General features: G+C 54.2%; 1 protein-coding gene across 5 annotated transcripts in view; it reads right to left on the reverse strand.

The window, feature by feature from the left end:
- Positions 1-18,820, reverse strand: part of SHANK3 (SH3 and multiple ankyrin repeat domains 3) — a 512,191-nt gene that overhangs the window by 46,229 nt on the left and 447,142 nt on the right. For all 5 annotated transcript variants that reach the window (XM_084808829.1, XM_084808827.1, XM_084808826.1 and 2 more), the window contains 2 exons: positions 15,056-15,136; positions 109-236 (listed from right to left, as the gene is read on the reverse strand). In XM_084808829.1, the coding sequence (XP_084664955.1) occupies positions 109-236; positions 15,056-15,136 (209 nt within the window). The remainder of the gene's footprint in view (positions 1-108; positions 237-15,055; positions 15,137-18,820) is intronic.

Consider the following 18,820-nt stretch of genomic DNA (forward strand, 5'->3'; position numbering starts at 1 on the left):
CCTCTGACTTGCTACCCCTGAGATACCCCTCCCCTCTCCTGGATGTCTTCCCAGATTGTGGCTTTTCCTTGCCCTCAACCCGGCCCGATGCCCTCTCATCTCTCTCACACTGATCTCTGCAGGAGTGATTCGCCGGCTGGTCGGTCGCTGCTTCACAGTGGCTGCCCTGGAATCCGCTTCCACAATGTCTGCTCTCAGTGAGGGCTCAGCAGCTGCCAAGATCTCATCCAACTTCTCTGCAAAGTCAGACACACCACATCAGTTAGCAAGGCCTGGACTCCAAACTGAGGCCTTGACACAGGATGAGCTGAGCTATACTGCAAAGTAGGGAGGGAAGGGGCCAGCCAGAGAGGCCCAAGGCCTGTGGATGGGTCCTGGCAGAAGAAGGTATGCAGAGCTCTCTTCACCATGCAGAGGGAAGCACCACCACCAAGGTGAGGAGCACCTTCCCCACACCACATGACACTGCAGCTCCTTGGAGGATGACTGCGGCACCACTCCAGCCCCTCACCAAATGCACCACCACCGGAATGCAGGAAGATGCAGTCTTCCCCGGGGCAGAGAGGGAACATGTCGAAGCAGAGCTCCTTGGTGCCCACATCTGAAAGACCACAATTGGGTCTTTCAGACCTAGGTGCCAAAGCCATCCTAGAAAGAAAAAAGCGGAACTTTCCCACCGTTGTTTTCTCAAGCCCAGATAGTCATCACCTTAACTTAGCCCCCTTTAAATTTTCTCAGCCTTTTGTTTTCAAAGAATGCTCAACAATACCTGGACACATTACATGATCTTCTGTTCCCTAATTTTAAAAAATACCTTTTGCATTGAACATCTACATCAAGAAGTTCTGTGCCACTCTCAGCTTTAGTAACTAGTCCAGTTCCCTTGCTCTGTGCTTGTTCTGTGGGATCAATACAGACCAGCCTTCAACCCCAAGACTGGTCCCAAACAGACTTCCTAAATCAGCCAATCTCCAACTTGGGCATTCTCAGGGTGCCACGTTGCCAGGTCAAGGCTCCTTCACTCACTTCTGCCCACAGGGATGACCTAAGAGGTTGCTTGGGGTGGCAGTTCTTTTAGGGGCACCCGAAAAGCAGCGTACAACTTGAGAGGCACAAGCCAGCATCCTCAGCAACATGGGCAGGGACCCTGGCTCACCTCTGACTTACACTACACCATGCAGCCTCATGACTTGGGGCAGCTGAAACATCTTGTCTTGCTTCTGGTTCTTGTATCTTGCCTTCAGTTTCAGGCTGTCCAGCTGGGCAATAGCTCTAGTTGATTTATCTTATATATCCATGCACCTTGACCTTTTGGACTTAGTCATAGCTCTTACTCATGAGCTCAGGAGGGCCTCTCCATATCACAGCCAGGCTCACAGCTGACTTCAGAAGCACCCCTGTAAAGGTCCATGTCTTCATGAGGTAATGAGCTTTTTACTTCCAAGAATTAACAAACCCATCTATGGCAAGCTTCTTTGCCCCAGTTCCAAGAACACGTTTTGCCCTTAAAGCTAGTTTATAGCATATATACCCAATCTCTCTATAACTAGTTAGTACACACAGAGATTATACTGAATAACACTCCTATGAAACACAATGAATTTTTATCAACAATGCATGTTACATTCATACTTTGTGACATGAAGATAAAATGGGGCAGGTGGGTGAAGGGGATGACACAGTCTACAGCTCCTTGGAGAAAAGGTGGGCTATAAGTGTAGTAATACCAATACTAACACTAATAATAATAAGGGACTGTTTCACCTTGCCCCACCAAAACAAACAAACATACACATTCAACACGTGGTCTGTGTTACCAGTACATAGATAACTGTGGCCAGGTTATCTTAGCAGGAAACAAAGCTCAGCCTTCTTGCTCAGGGATATGCTACTTATTTGCTGTTTGATGATCTCAGAGTTGACTGTTTGCGTGTTGGCCCCCCCTCGTTTTACAGGATGAAGGCGGAGATGGCATGGGGCTTCATCCTAACTAGAACTCAACTTTTTCCACTCCCTCTTGAAAAGTCAAGCCTGATCCAGACCCAAACAGTAAACCAACCCAACTAGCCCACTTAATCCCACCAAATGGCGGAGTGCTCAGGCTTATCCCGCAGCAGCCACAGAGACCCTCTCCCCCCAGCTTATGCTAACATGTTCTTGGGAACATCTTATCACATGCCCATGTAATGGCACATGTCCTGGCTTAACCAGGACACACTGGAGATTTTGTAGTGTGTGTTGTGCTGTGAACCTGACAAATGTTTCAAGAATTCAAACGCTGGATTCAGTGCATGCAAGTTCCACTGTCAGTCAGCATGTGCCAACTTTTCAACTTTGTATCCTGAATGCTCATGTCTATAATTTAAATATGTCAGCTGAAAGTTGATTTGTGTACTCCAAGGATATAAACTGTTGTCAAAAATGGAAACATATTGTCTTCCACCACAATGAATCACTCTGATTAAAGCTGACCAAATGTTATCTGGGCCACCAGGATTCTTCATCTAGGCATTCATCTGTGTCTGCCCTTTCATAGGAAGGGGCCTCTGCAGTCAGAAGGACCGCAGACCGTGGGAATGGACCACTCCTTACTGACACTGCTCACTGCCAGCGACTATTGAAAGGCCTGTTACACTGCAGGCATCACACCCATCTCTTAGCACGCCAGGTATCACCTCCCCTTTGCCTGGAGCAAAGAATGGGCTCCTGAGTCCAGTGGCAGAGTAAGCCATGGACGATGGCCAGAGCAACTACTCCAACCGCATCAGTGGCCGGACACAGCCGGAGTAGTAGGCCATTATGGATCCACACTGACCAGCTGTACAGCCCTCCTCAGAGAATCATGCTCAGGATCAATCAGCTCTTCCTGTTTCTAGCAGAAGTTGGCTGTGCAAAGGGCTGATTGGTTCATCTTGCCAACAATTGCACTTACCTGGAATAGGGTTTAATTTTTTTGTTAAAATGATGGATTGGCTTTTCTTAGGTGCTGAATAAATGTTTAACTTGATAAATACGCCAAGTGCCTGAATTTTGTTTAAATCCAAAAGCCTGCCCAGAGCATGCAGGAAGTGGCAAAAATGCAGTGTGTCTTTAGAGGAGCAAAGACAGAGGGAGCAACAGAAAATACTGTGCTGGCTCCAAAGTCTATGGTTTTCGGAGGCCACTCCATCAACAGTACTGCATTGGTCCCCCCATTCTTCCAAACAACTGCAATGCCCTGAAGAAAGGGAGGAACAAACAGCAATGAAAGTGATACCTACATCTATTTCCCGTGGGGGAGCCATGTTAGGGTGCTTCCAGATGAGGCTTTTATTGAGCAATAGCCCTGCCTTGTTCACGGAATGTTATGGTGTGTGTGTATGCATGAGTACGTGCGTGCGTGCGTGCGTGCGGTCTGGACATGATTGGAAAATCCGTTCAGTAAGAAAAGATGGAATAGCAGCACATTGCCTTCTGACTGCTAGCATCTGGAAGCTTCTTTAGTCTTTAAGGCGTCACAAGCCTTTGTGGCTGTATCTATATTATCTATACATCCCTTCTACATTGCCCTGTCCCATGTGCTCAGAGTGGCCTACAGCTATTTCACCGAAGTAGTAGTATTGCTGTCTGCAAAGGTCTTGGGTAGGAGCCGTGTCACTGCAACCCCCTGTATTGTGTGCTCTTTGGAGATTTGCCACAACAGACTACAGGCTCTTCCAGATAGATGGCTCATAGCACCACCAATCAAAAAATGTTGTACAGTTATTCAGTCCTTCCCCCCTTAACAGATTTTCTGTGGTAAGAACGAAGCTGGAAGAAGCACTGGGAAAGCACGGGAGGGTCACAAATGGAAGATGTCATCATCTGGACCCCTTATAAAATTCCATGAACGAGGCAGGGCAATAGCATGCTAAAAGCCTCACCCTGAAGCCCCCTAATGCATGTATGAAGGCAGTGGCTTTTGTGGACTAGAGTCCACGTCATCAGGTGCATGAAGTGTTACTGCTGTCTCCAGAGATGCCTCAGGCAGGGTCACTTTGGGTCATGCCATTCATCCTCATCCATCAGCCAGAGAACCAAGGGCCTCTGGGAGGCTGCACCTCCTGGGAAGAACATCACTGCAAGGGGAGGCCGACCTGGGCCTAAGCATCGGCCAGGAGGAGGAGCTGCAGGGGGCTCGCTCACCCCTCCCTGCCAGAAAGAGCACGCAGCTCCAGCTGACGGGTCCCCAGGACTGCAGGCTCTGGCCTCGCCCGTCGGCTGGAGAACAGAGGGCCACGGGGGGCTGTGCCAAGTTACAAAGGCTTATAACTTGGGTGAACCACTCAGGGGAGCCACAAGGGAGCAGAGGGCCTGGGCTGTGGTTTTTAAAAATTGCTGGTGGGCGGTGGGCTTTGGGGTTGTGTTTGTGATTTTAAGGGTGGGGTGCCCACCGGATAGACAGAAGCGAGGGGGCATGTGTCCACCTGGCAGAGGCAGTGGGGGGAGTTCTGAGGGCCAGGACATACCGAGGCTGGGCAGCAGGTGCTGGCAGAGTGCTAGGGGCAGCCATGCCAGGTAAGGGGAACAGGAGAGAGGTGTGTAATGTCTGTCCCCCGTTCTGGGCCTGTCCAGAGCCGAAGGGTGGCTGGGGGATGCGTGACTCCATCCTCTGGCCTTCATCTGCTGCTGTGTAATGCCAGGTCCGTTGCCCATAGAACATCTCTCATTCATGACATGATCCTGGATGAGGGTGTGGACTTGGCATGCATTACTGAGACCTGGCTGGATGAGTCCTCTGCTTCCATTCTTGCATCCATTTGCCCAGCTGGATTTCTGTATGCGCAGCAGCCGAGGGCTTGGGGTCGGGGAGGGGGAGTGGCTGTTATCTACTGGGGGTCCTTGATCCTCACCAGACCCCCTCTCCGGGAGACCAAGGTTGCTGACTGCATGTACTGTAGGCTGGGCCTGAAGGGCAGTCTGGGGATTCTGCTCGGGTACCGCCCACCCCGCTGCACGACAGACTCCCTGGCCGAGGTGCTTGAGGTGGTCTCTGATGTGTGTGTGCAGTCCCCTAACTTGTTGGTGTTGGGGGACTTCAATATACATTTGGAGGCCATCCTCGTGGGGGTGCCTCGGGACTTCATGGAGACCACGACTTCCTGGGAGCTGCACCCTATTCCGACTGTACCCACCCATGTAGCCAGTCATGTGTTAGACCTTGTGTTTGTTTCCAGAAAGGTGGGGAGTGATCTGGAAATTGGGGGTATATCCACCCCCCCTCGTCATGGCCAGATCACTATATGGTGGGGTTGGACTTCTTGGTTCCATAATCCCTCTGCAGGGGCGGAGGACCCATTAAGATGGTCCTCCCCAGGTGTCTTATGGATCAAAATGGATTCCTGAACGCGCTTGAGGATTCTTTGGATCACGCTAATGGCTGCTTGGTCGAGACCCTAGTGGATGGCTGGAATGCTACAATCACTGGGGCATTAGACCGTGTGGCTCTTTAGACCGTGTGGCTCTGAAACGCCCCCTCCCCCTGAACAGAGCTCAGACTGCACCATGGTTCACCCCACAGTTGCACGCTCTGAAGTGGGAGGTGAGACAGCTAGAGCACTGATGGCAGAAATCTCACTCCAAACACGATTGGACATGGGTTAGAGCTGTAGCTTCAGCCTACCACGTGGCGAAAAGAGCAGCAAAAAAGTTTTTTATGCTGCCTCTATCGTGTCTGTAGAGTGCCGTCCCAGGAGGCTATTCCAAGTGGTTCGGAACCTGGTCGATCCAGTTGTTCCGGAACCAATGCAGCAGTCTAAGGCCTCCTGTGATGAGTTTGCAAAGCACTTTGCAGATACAATCGACTGGATCAGGAGTGCTGTTCCGTGCGCTGTGGATACAGTTCGTGAACGAGGGGCGGCCAGCGGCAGACTGGTTGTGTGGGATTGGTTCCAGCTTCTTCCTTCGGAGGAACTGGACGAGGTGCTTTCATCTTTAAGGCTGACCACCTGCTTATTCAATCCTTGCCCATTTTGGCTCATTATGAGCTGCGGGGAGAGACTTAGGGAGGGGATCAAGGCGGTGGTGAATGCCTCCATTAAGGAGGGAGTGATGCCATCAGTCCTCAAGGAGACAGTGATAAGACCACTGTTAAAGAAGCCCTCCTTGGATCCCCAAAACTTGAACAACTTTTGCCCGGTCTCAAATCTGCTGTTTTGGGGCAAGGTGATTGAGCAGGTGGTGGCTTTGCAGCTGCAGGCACACTTGGAAGAAGCCGATTATCTGGATCCATTTCAATCGGGCTTCAGGCCTGGGCATGGGACAGAAACGGCCTTGGTGGATGATAAGGGGAAAGCTCTGGATAGGGGCGAATGCTCCTTCCTTGTTCTCCTTGATCTCTCAGTGGCTTTTGATACCATTGACCACAGTATTCTCCTGGACCACCTGGAGGGGTTGGGCATAGGGGACACTGTATTATGATGGTTCCATTCCTTCCACTCTGGCAGGTACCAGAAGGTAGCTCTGGGGGAGGAGACTTTAGACCCTTGGCTGCTCACTTGTGGGGTGCCACAGGGTTCTATTATCTCCCCGATGTTATTTAACATCTACATGAAGCCACTGGTGGTCATCATCAGGAGATTTGGGGTGCAGTGTCACCAATATGCGGATGACACACAACTCTACCTCTCATTTAAATCCTTGCCAAGGTTGGCTGTAGAAACCCTGTCCAAGTGTCTGGAGTTGGTGAGTGGCTGGATGGAAAGGACTAAGCTGAAACTGAACCCCAACAAAACCGAAGTACTTTTTCTGGGAGACAAGGGGAGGTTGGGTGATGTTGACCTGCTGTTTAATGGGGTGTGGCTACCCCTGAAGGACCAGGTCTGCAGTCTGGGGGTCATTTTAGACTCCCAGCTGCCCATGGAGGCTCAGGTGTCAGCTGTGAGCTGGGCAGCGCTGTACCAACTCCATCTGATATGGCGGCTGCGCCCCATCTCCCTAACCATCTGCTCTCATCAGTAGTTCATGCCCTGGTCTCCTCTCGCCTAGACTACTGTAATGCGCTCTATGTGGGGTTACCCTTGAAGACAGTTTGGAAGTTGTAGCTGGTGCAGAATGCAGCAGCCTGCTTGATTAAAGGCAGCCATCGTCGAGACCACATCACTGCAGTGTTGAAGGAGTTGCACTGGTTGCCAGTTGTTTTTCAGGCCCAATTCAAGGTGTTGGCATTGACATTTAAAACCCTATATGGTTCCGGCCCAGTCTATCTCAAGGAGCGCCTCCAGCAACACTAGGGATGCCACTCAATGAGACTGGCCTCGGTAGGCCTTCTATCTGTCCCATCAGCCAGGACACCTAGGATGGTGAGGACAAGGGAGAGGGCCTTTTCTGTGGTGGCTCCCACTCTCTAGAATTCCCTCCCTAGTGACCTTCGCCATATCCCCTCTTTGATGAGCTTCCACCGGGCTTTAAAAACCTGGCTGTTCAGGAGGGCATTTGGGGTGGGTTAGGTTTTTTTTTTAGAGAACTGTTGTTTTGTTATGTTGTTTTGTTCAGTTGATTATGTAAATTTGTCATTAGTATTATACGCTGTCTAGAGTGGCCGGGCAGCCGGGCAGCTAATAAATCTAATAAATAAATCTAAAAATGAATTGCTGAGAGGCAGCTATTCAAGCTCGGAACGGAAGCAGAAGCCCCATGTCTGTAGGCTCTGTCACTCTAGTGCCCCCCCCCCCCGAAAGCTGGAAGCTGCTTCCATGTGAAGTTTTCAAGTCCCAGGGGTGGTCTCCCAGCAACGCGCCCTCCCGCAGGGCATGTCCTGAGGCAGGGCTCAGCCTTGACCCCTCTGCTGATTCACAGGGCTCAGATCTGAGATTCAGGAGGTCCCCATTAAAGACGAGGGGGCAACCCCGATCATGTGAAACTGGAGTGGCCTTCCCTCGCCACCGCAGCAATATCTGGGCTTCTGAGGGACAGTGTGTTCCTTTCAGTCAGATTTAAGCCACACACCATCTCTAATTTTGGAAATTAGCCACCTGTGCTCACAGCCATAAATGTACTGTAGGCAGGAGTCCACCTTGCAAAATCTGAAGTAATAACACTGCTTGTGAATGTCTGGAGAGTGCCTTTCTCCCACCCAGCCCTCTGGCATCTGGGATGGTGAAGGGAGAGAATCTGGTCGGAAGCGCCTTCCTTTCAGACACTGTCAGGTGCTGCCCACCTCTTTCTCCCCCCTCCTAAGTAATGATCCACCTAATTCTAGATCCTCCTGTCATCTACAGACATGTCTCCCCCCACCCCACCAACTCCAACATGTCCCTTTTGCTTCCTACAAAACTCCTGGCCCCAGGGGGGCATGTCTGACAGACCAACTCCCAGACTCTCCTAACACACAGTGACTGAGAGACTGTTTCCTCTCAGCTTCATTCCATACAACAGACCCAGGTCATTCCCACACGGAGCCATAAAAATGCTCCTCCTCCTCCCGGCTTCCTCCACAGCTCTCACACTTTGCATTGCCCTCCCGCCCGCCCTGGCAACTAGGCTTCCTCAGCAGTGACCTGGGAACTATGTTACAGCCCAAATGGATGCCTCCTCCCATTTCGTCTCAGTGACAACCACAAGGCCGTTGTTTGCTTGGCTGAAAGAGTTCTCTGAAGGATGGGGAGCTGGACTGCTCTCTTGCGGGGTGCATTTTTCCACAGCCTCTCCAGGTCCTGACTGGAGGTCCTCTGCCCTGCTCTGCTGTAGTCTAGGGCCGCACAAGAACCCTTGCAGGGATGGAAACAGCCACAGCTCCACTCCGAGGACACACTACATGCAAATGTGTGTCAAAATGCCCCAACTGACATTTTGCTTAAGAAAAGCAGCTTCAGGGGCAAAGATTTTGAGGGGCTAAGTAGTGGGGAATGCGTGCTTAACCCTTGCCCTGCATAGAATTCTTCCACTTTAAATTGCCCCTCCACCGCCAGGCATGTGTGCGCATGGACACACACCTGGAATAAGGCTGTGGAGGGAAGGAAAAACTGGGAAGGAGCAATTTGGGGTAGGGAAATCGCGGTGGTGGGTTAGCCACAGCCTCTCCGTGTTGCCTATCTTAACAACAAAATTCCGGCAGGCCACCGTTTCATCACGTGTTGCTTCCCCCTCAGGCAGAGCAACTGGCTGTTGTAGCCAGTCCCAGTTTCCCCCCCTGCCAGCCACACAGCCTCCTTCCCGTCCTTTGGGCGCTGCTCTGTCTGGGCTGGGGCCTTGCTGCCATTAGCTTTTAAAATAAATACAAAAAAGCTGTGCCTCTTCTGAGCAAGAGGCTGATTCAAAGGTTCCCTGCAGCCTCCTTCCCTCCCCGTCTGAGGCGCCCCCATCGGCCTGTAAACATGTTGTTCCTGCTGTTTGGGCATGTTTGTCTGTTGTCCTCCAGCTCCACGTTGGCATTATTTCCCTTTCTCAAGCCCCTGGTCTCTTTGTCGCCCCATGCGGTGGCCTCCTGAAGGCCTCCTATGCCTCATGTTCAGGCACACGGTGGGCCTGGACGGCACTCCTAGGCCTGTAAAAGGTTTCCCCATTTTGGATCATTCTTCTGAGCCTTCTTTCCCCAACCTGATGCCTTCCAGATGTGCTGGACTACAACTTCCATCATCCCCAGCCAATATAGCCAACAAATAACTTTATTGCCTAAAGACTGCTGACCCAAGACTTGGAAATCCCCCAAACCCCTTTAAAGCCCATGTTAGACCTTGGCACATAACAAAAATTGGCACATAACAAAAACCTCTTACACATCATATGTTCGTTTGATATTAATACTCAAGGTACATTGGCCCTAATCTATGAGTATGGCGCTACAAAACACGAGTATTCAAAATACTAAGAGTTAGCTACAGTAACTGCTAGGCGCTGTAATTTTAGACACGTGTGTGACAGTTCAACAAATCTCTGGATTTGACTGTCCACACGAAGTGGGCAATTGAGAGATTAGTTTAATTAACAAATGTAACTTTGAACATGAGTATGAAGTTGTTTTAAGTCAGTACAGCTGGAGGGCAGGAAAAGAGGAAGTGTCCAGATAGACCTTGCAAAATAATGTACAGAAACCTGGAAAATGCCGAAGTAAAATAACTGGGATGCTGATTGCTATAGCTGAGATGAGCGAAGTTCTGTGGATAGATCACTCTATGGGTGCACTCACACGATCATGGGGAGAGGGTGCGTAGCGGAACCACGCTGCGGGGAGGGGTAAGGGAACCATGACACATGCACCCCACACACAACTGCGGAACCACACAGGGCAGTGTGGTTCCCTTACCCATCCCCCTAAGTGGTTCCCTCACTGTCCTCCCATGGCTGTGGCCACGTGGCCACCATGGTGGGAATGGGGTCACGCCAGCAGCTCCAGCCGTTGCTACACAACCCTGACCGCAGAGCTCAGCCACACGGGCTAGTGTCGCCGGAACTTCCGGTCACTCTAGGTGGCCATCTCTATGGTTGCCCAGGTTTATCAACAAAGCGGCCGAATTTACCGATGGAATGCCTGGCAGAGGCCACTAAGCCACCCCAGGGCCTTGTACCCCCTCTGCATAGGGGGTAACTTACCGATCGTGGGCGGGCAGAACACCCACCCCACGACATGCTAACCCATCATGGGTTGCTCCCAAACGGGACCCACGATGGGTTAGTATGTCATCTGAACCCAGCCTAGATGTCAGAACAAGATCAAAGGGGCTGTGAAAACTGGGAAATTGGGAGCTTGGACTGGGCTTGGGGGGATGAACAGAGCCAGACTCTGTCACCCAGAGCCATGGATGTCTTCACTATTTCTTTGCCAAACTCTTTGAGGCTGTTCACACAACACGCTAACCCACACTCAGTGGTTGAGTGTGGGTTGTTGTTGGTTGTTTATTGAACCGTGGATTAGTATGTTATCGGAACCCAGGACATTTTCTGCAGGGTGCCTTATTAACCATGCAATGTGGTGTGTTAACCACCCTGAACAACCCAACAACAAACCATGGGTTCTCGAGGTAGCTTGTTCGAGAAAAATAAGCCACACTGTATGACTAACAGGTCACCCTGCGGAAAATGTCCTGGGTTCAGGCAACACACTAGCTCACTGTTCAACAAACAACCCATGGTTCAACAACCACACTCAACCACTGAGTGTGGGTTAGCGTGTTGTGTGAACTCAGTCTTTTAACTCTCCCATTTTCCAATTAGCTTGGCTTCTAGTCTAGTCTAGCCTAGCCTAGCCTAGCAGTGTGTCACGTGGCTATGGTTCAGCCTCCCACCCCACCACCACATAATTTGTATTTTAAGTGCATTGTGCATAACCTACCCAGTTCCCATTCTGAATGAATGAGTATTCATGCTTGCATTGGCTTTAGCAGTTGTAATTTCATGTGTTTATTGTGATTTTAATATTTAATGGCATTTGCATTTTGCTATCAACAATTAGTTCCTCTTCAAACCTGAAAGAAACAGGATCCATTTGTGTCCATTTTTGGAATGCATAAATGGGTTAACAGGAAATCTCTCCTGACTTTTTAAGGGCTATGATAAGGGCACCTGGATCTATTTATTGCATGTTGTATTTTATCATGTAGATATTGAGTTCTGACAGTGGAAACAATTCAAATGCAGGGGAAGGAACGGGCACGTTTGCTGCTGCTGTTGGGTGTTGGACTGACTATTGTGTCTAATCCCCCCCCCCCCCGGCTGATAGTTTTAATTGCTTAGATTCCGCTAGAAGGCATCTCTGGGCACTCCTGGTCTTAGTAGGTGCGCTACGCTCGCTGGCCAACATGGGCATATTTAGCAGCTGCAAGCTGCTGACCACACAATCCCCGGAAGCCTTTGGAATGTTGCAGAGCCTGCCTGGGCTCAGCTCACCTGCTGCTTTGTTGGCGCCCCTCACATTATTGGCATCCCAAGGGACCGCATGAACTGGGGACAAAGTTGGCAGTGGCACAAAGATGCCCCCCCCCCTTCATAACCTGAAGAGCCAAAGGCAGGGAATGACCTCCAGCAGGATTGACTCTGAGTGGGCAGTTCACCCTCCTGGCCAGCCCATCGCCCAACAGCACAAGGTGCAGCACCCTCCTGCCACTGGCGCTGGCTGGGCCCATGAAGCACTGTCTTCCATGCTGGGGAGGGAGAGCAGCCTGAATCACGAGGGGCGGACGAGCCCTGAACACAGGCAGTTGCACTCACCCCCTTTCCTCCTCCGCATTGAGGCTTGGAATCAAGAAACAAAGTACAAGACATCAATGGCAGCCTGGCGAAAGGCTTCCCCACCCTCCACCCGGCATGCTGCACCCCCTGCCTCTGCCGAGAGGAGGCAGACCCTTGGCTGAGGGCCCCAGTCCATCCCCCAGGTGGGGTGGGGGAGCAGCATTCTGGGATGCATCCCCAGTCACTCTCCCCATCCCCCTCACTCTGCTGCGCATGCAACACTCTCCATGCACCCTCATACATCATTAGCCATGGGTATGGGAGAGTGCTTCCCCACAGCTGCAGGAAAATCTGGCCAGTGCTTTCCATTGCCCCCTGCAAACTCCCTGGTGTCCCCCTCTGAGGAAAGCTACTCAGGGATTTGCCCCACAAAGGGCCAGAAAGCAAAATTTGAGCTAGTTTCTGTCTTTCCTTTTATGGCTCACCTCTGGAACAGAGGGCCTCTAAGCATGTGCAGACTGCCTTCCCACCACCACAGAGTAACTCTGCAGACAAGGTTTCTAAGCAAATCTGAACCATGGCATTGCTCTTGTTGGAAACAAATCCCTGGGAGCAGAGAATGTCCTGAGGGAGGGACCACCTTCTTTGCAAGGTTTGCCCAAACTGTCAGCGTACGCAGGCCCAGCAGAGGGTGCCGTGCCACTTGCAGAGCGGATCGTGCCTTTTCCACGCCCACCAGACATGCAGGGGGAAAGGGGAGGCCGCACATGCAGTGTGTATATGTGTGTGGGGGGAGGGAATACATGCACCCCCCCCCCCATTTTTCTCTTCCCTTTTGGCCTGGAAGCTCCTGGAGACTTGTAGAGGAAGCAGCATGTGAGATCCTGCGTGTGGGACCTCCTTAAGAAATGCCCTGTGGAAAGGACTTGACTGCTGGCCTTGCCAGACTGTCCCAGGGGTGTGAATACTGAAAAGCCCTCCTTGGAGCTCCAGCTGGGGACTTCCATTGAACAGCATCTGGGAAGGTCCCCCTCCCCAGCCTTTGGCTCAGGACCTTTCACCCACTAGGGAAAGGCCACAGTAAGGGAAATGCACAGATCAGAAATCGGATTAAGCACATCTGTGGACCTACGCCAAAGGGCCTGCCTCTAGCAAGCAGGGGGTCTGCTTAATGAGATGGATTGTTCTCGCATTTCCCTTACGCCACCCCTGCCATGCTGAAACCAGCGGGTCCAGGCTCTCAGCAGTTTCCCTTCGCACACTGACGCTTGCAATCGGTGACAGCAGTGGGTATCACATAGGGTTCAGCTGCCTGAAGGGGGCCACTGCCAACATGAGGGACTACCGAGCCAGCAGCTGATGGGCAGTTACATCTGGGCCAAGAAAACATGGCTCTTAGACCCCTTCAGATAGCTCAGCACCACAGAATCCTCTAGCCTGTTGCGGAAAACGGGCTGCCTCCCCCCCCCCCCCGCCCCGAGCCATCTCCATTCCAGAGCGGCAGCCCAGACACAGTCTTGCTGAAATGGGCACCTGACAGGAAGTGGGGGGGGGGAGCACAGCCTTCTCTGCTTCCTAAGCCAGCTCTTAGGGCTGTCGCTTCCACCCACCAGCTTAAAGAAGGCCCCTCCTCCCCTGGGCAAAAGCAGGCTCCAGGGCCAGAGGAAGAGCACGCAAGAGCATGCACAAAGGCCCTAGCAGGTATTCCAGCATGCAGAGGGCTGGTCAGAGTAATGCATATCCCTAGAAGAACTGTGCGGGGTAGGAGAAGAGAAATGCAGATGTTGCACTGGATGGGGATGGTATGAGGTAGCTGGCGGCTTGTGGAGAACTGACCGGGAGTCACCCGTCCCCTGGCATAGACCCCTAAGGACCGCACAGACTCCCCTTGATGGGGAGGTGGGTGTGGGAGTGGCTCAAAACACAGAGGGATCCTTCAGGAATGCTGGGCCCCTCGGAAGGCTGCAGGGATTCACTGGGGACCCCAGAAGGATAAACATGATCTTTTGGGAAGGTGAACACTGGGCAACATATGAGGGGACCAGGGGCCTGCTTCACACGCAGAAGGTTGCAGGTGCAACTGCTGGAATCTCCTGTGGGAAAGGATTTCCGGCAGCAGGGCTGGGGAGGGCCAAGGCCTGAGATGAGTCAGAGTCAGACGACCCAGTGGTCTGTCCCAGTGGGAGGCAGCTTGCTATGAGGGAGTGAGGGCTCCTATCGGATGCGCACGTGGCATGTGTCCCAAGGCCTGGCCTGAAGGCACCTGACATAGCCCCCTTGCTCAAGATAAGCAGGCCTGGGTCTGGTCAGCGGCTGAGGGGAGCGGGCGGGAGACTGCCTGGGAACCCAAAGTATACTGCCATGAATTCCACGATGGAAGAAAGGTGGGAGGTACATGTACTAAATGAATAAATGGGTATTATGACATTGGAAATGCCGTGGCTGTAGCCAGGGTAGCCAAGCCTAGGGTTGTGCTGGGTGGGAGCGATATCCCCCCTGGAGAGATCCTGGAGTTCTGTAAGGATCCCTTCACAGGAACTTCAGGAGTTCCATGGAAATGCTCAGAAGCACATGGCTGCTTCCTCTAGAGGAACACAACACTGCGAGAGTAAAACAGGGCACACGCAGGGACCAGAGCAGGGAGGGCTGGAAGCCAAGGGCTGTTCCATGGGGACCCTGGAAAGTGCAAAGGAGCCCCCACACATCCACACCCAGTGGCCGAGCACGGAAGATGGCCTTGAAGGTGCCTCCGAACATGCGCAGGTGGGTGGGCGGCTAAGGAGCCCTGGGCGATGGCAGCTGCTGGCCGAGTGTGTCTGGATGGCCCTGGACGGCAGGGGCAATGCACCTGGGGAAGGGCTGCCCTGCATGCCCACCCCCCGCCGCTCACGCCCCCTTGGTCCCCGCCCTGGCATCATGCGCCGGGACTTACCCAGCTCTTCCAGCTCAGCTGTCATGGACTTGGAGCGCAGCGTCAGCGTTGTGCTGGGGGCTCTCTTGGGCGGTGGCGGGGCTGAAAGGAAGAGAGAGGGCATTCTGCACTTCCTGTCCAGCAGCTTGCGCGGTGTGGCCAGGTGGAGGTGCCACTTCTTCTCCACTGCCTGGATCTCCTCGTACTCGCGGGAGGAGGAGTCGCACTGCTGCAGGATCTTGTTGAGGCTGCGCGTGGAGGCAAACTTCTTCATGGTCCCGCAGCCGGGGGCAGGGTGGGAGAGCGAGGGACAGGCGCGCGGGGGTCAACGAGGGCCTGAGCGTCTGGCGGGGACCCGCCGCTCCTCAGCTCAGGAAGCTCCTGGACGCCATCGCCGCGGTTCTGCCTGGGCCAGGCGCGGCTTCAGTGCCGCTCGGTGCAGCCTCTCCCAGGCGAGCGGCCGGCTCCCCGCAGGTGTGCCATTGGCAGAGAGGCCCCAAGGCGTGGCCTGGCGCGCAGGCCCTTGTTCTCATGGGGAGGCCCCCATCCCCCTGCCCGGACCAGCTCTCTGCTCACTCGGGAGATGCCCAGGGGCAGCCACGGCGCACGAGGCCTCTGCGCAGCACTGCCGAACGGCTCCGGCACGCGGTGGCTCCGGCAGCAACCCTGCCAGGGCGTGTGTGGGGAGAGGTAGTGGCATGCAGGGCTGGGCAGAGGGACTCCCTAGCCAGCCCAGCCAGCAGCACTGCCGGAGAGAGGCTCCGTATGCCATGGGCTTTGCGGGAGTGGCGCGGAAGGCACGCTCGTCACTTCGCCCGCTCGATCCGTAACAATGCGAGCTTCAACGCTCTGCGTTGCTATGGAAACCAGAGCTTCAGGCTTCTGCTGGAGACGCCTGCATCAGAGACCCCAAACAGGGGCGGATGGAGCAGAAAACACGATTTCCTCGCCGACCCACAAAGCTGGGAGCGTGCTGGGGGCGAGCTGGGGCAAGGCCGCTGGAGCCCAGCCAGCTGTCCGGAGGGCCAGCGGGAGACCTTGGCCTGCGGGATGCTCCGGGACCAGGGCCCTGCAAGGGCTGCCCAGCTCTTGCCAGGGGAAGGAGGCGCCGGCCCACTCGGCCAGGAGAGAACGCCAGGCCCGCTTGCTGCTCGAAGGCGAGGTCGCCGCCTCAGTCTGCGGGGGAGGAGTGTCCGCCGGTGCCGGTCTGCTCCAAGCAAGGCGCCTTTGGTGAGGAGGCGGCGCCGGTGCTGGTCTGCTTGGCAAGGCCGCTGCCTGGATGCCAGCCCCCTCTGTGCAGATGGGTCCGTCTCCTCATCTGCCGCAGACGGGCGGCGGGAGCAGCAGGGCCCGTCTCTCACCCCAGGAGCAGATTCCCAGCAAGCCAGCCGCGGTGAGCGGAGGGAGAAGCGCGGCCCCAAGCCTCAGTCTTCCCCACGACCTGCGCGCTCGTGCAGCGACAGTATAATTGCAGCTCTCGGTGTCGGTGCACAGAGTTGCCTCCCTGCTTCCCCTCCCCTCCGCTGGCTCTCAGAGCCCTCCCTTCTTCTGGGGGCCTGGCTCCCCGCCACATACCCTGCCGGAAGAGGCGAAGCGGCCCTCGCAGCTCCCCGGACCTCTCCCTCCCCACAGTGCAGACCCACACAGCCAAAAATAGGCATGGAATCTGCCCTCCCCCTCGGTCTCCGCTGTGTGGGAGGGAAGCTGCCTCACCTTCCCAGCTCCCTCCTGGCTGCCCCAGGCAAGGCTTCCGTGGTTTAGGAGGGTGAAGGCAGCTGCTGCCCGCACATGCTGCCTGGCCTCCCTCCAGGGCCTGGGGCCTCCCCACAGGAGGGACAGAGCTCCGCCAGAAAGGGGAGCCTGCTGCTGGCACGGACCCCAGAAGGGCTGGCCCGTGGCACGCCGCTGGCTGGTCCCGATGCCAGAGCAGCTGCCCGGTGGCTTTGCTCCCATGCCTTGGCAAAGCCTCTCCTAAACACACACACACGCACGCATAAACCCTGACCTCTCCATCTTGCCCGTCCCTTGCGGACCGCACGCCCTCCGGCCACTGCCAGCACAGCGCAACACTGCGGAGGAGGAGGGGCTTGATGCCCCATCCTGGTGCTCTTCATCGGACAGCACAAGCACCCCCAACCGACCGCCTGGGGCTTGACCACAGCCGAATATTGTCAAACATCCCAAGAGGGCCACCTCTGGATCCCACGATGGTGGTGGTCACGTGCTGGCAAGGGCAGGAGCGAGGGCAGCTTGCCCCCTTGCCCTGCAGCATAGTGCAGAATTATCCGCTGGCTACCGGCTATAACTCAAGGCTTCCCAAGCAGTTGTGGAATGCCTGCCTGTGATGAAGGCGAGCCAAGTCCGAGCCCCTGTTCAGCCACAAGCGCCATTAGCTGAACTTGTGCCAGTCACACATTCTCAGCCTAACTACCTCACAGGGTTCTTGTGAAGATAAAATGAGGGGGATGGCTATGTACACCACCCTGTCCTCCTTGCAAAAAGGCGGAATAAAAATGCAACCATATAAAGACTTCGTAACATTTTAAATTATGGTCAATATAACAATGCTTACCTTCTTTTGCTGTTCTCATTACATTAATGCTTCGAAAATATTTGACTGAATCTTTTCTGACTGGTCAAGTGCCTGACCTGAGATTTATGGAAGCCCAGAGTACATGGGGACATGAAAAGGGCAAATTGTGCCAATGAAGCACGATGGATATTCTGCATGCATTTCATGTGCTCCTCTTAGCCCTGAGAGGGCTCAGGAGCTACGCAGAGCAGTAAAGCTCTACCCCTTGAGCTCCGGAAGCCTTGTTTAGGCCCCCTCCGTCTGTCACCAGGTGCCGTCCGGCTATTTTCAGGCCAATTTCTTCTAAAAGGCTAGAGATGTGCTTCCCTTCTAAAACGAGAGCAGAGCTCCGCCATGGAATGGGGACATTCTGTTCAAGTCAAGAGCCATTCCAGAGCAGACATGTGGAATAAATCCCGCCTTGCCCGCAGCAGGGTGTGTGGGGGGCCTGGTGGAGAAATGCCTTGTGCACCCCAGTGACCCATCTTGAAACCATGGCAGCCCGCGGGAGCTCCCTGGTGGCTGGCTCTTGTCCTTCAGGCTGCCTCCGAGAACATCGGGCAGAAGCCTGCACCCAACCCAGTCCTTTCCAACACTCCCCCTTTGGCCAGGCCCCAAGGGAGGCTGCATTCGGCTGGCATCTTTGACCGCTAAGCCCCTCAGGGGCTCCCAGCACAGGGAAGGCACTTAGGGCCAAACTGCATGTGACAGTAAAAGCCTGTGAATGGCACCTGCAGACATAATGCTCAGCGCCGAGGCTTCAGAATGAGAGCCAGGAGCCTTCCTAATGAAGGGTAATTGGAACCAAATGTTTAGGAACAAAACTATCCATTAAAAATTATGAAATGGAAGAGCCCTGACCAGCCATTGCTCCAAGCCACAAATGGACCCCCGCCTGCCTGCCCACCCCAGCCTGCATGCAGCCCTTGCCCAACGTATAGGTGGCCCACCGGCCCTGACCCGGGCCCGCTCCCAGGGTGACCTGCCTCCCTACACCCGCCTGCTCAGCACTGGGAACAGCTGTGGAGCGGACTAGCTGCACCTGCCCCTCAGCTGGGGCCCGCGTGAGCAGTGGCGAAGAACACAGTGTGATCTCAAAGTCCGGGGAGAGAGGTACACCCCTCCTCACCCTGCAGGCCAGCGTGCAGGGGGAGTGTTGCAGCAGCACCCTGCACTTGGATCCTGTGTTGAGCAGGGAGTTGTGCTGGACGAGC

The sequence above is a fragment of the Heloderma suspectum genome, chromosome 7 (assembly GCF_057233095.1).
Source record: "Heloderma suspectum isolate Gila_16-S chromosome 7, 16-S_ref, whole genome shotgun sequence".
Lineage (NCBI taxonomy): Eukaryota > Metazoa > Chordata > Lepidosauria > Squamata > Helodermatidae > Heloderma > Heloderma suspectum.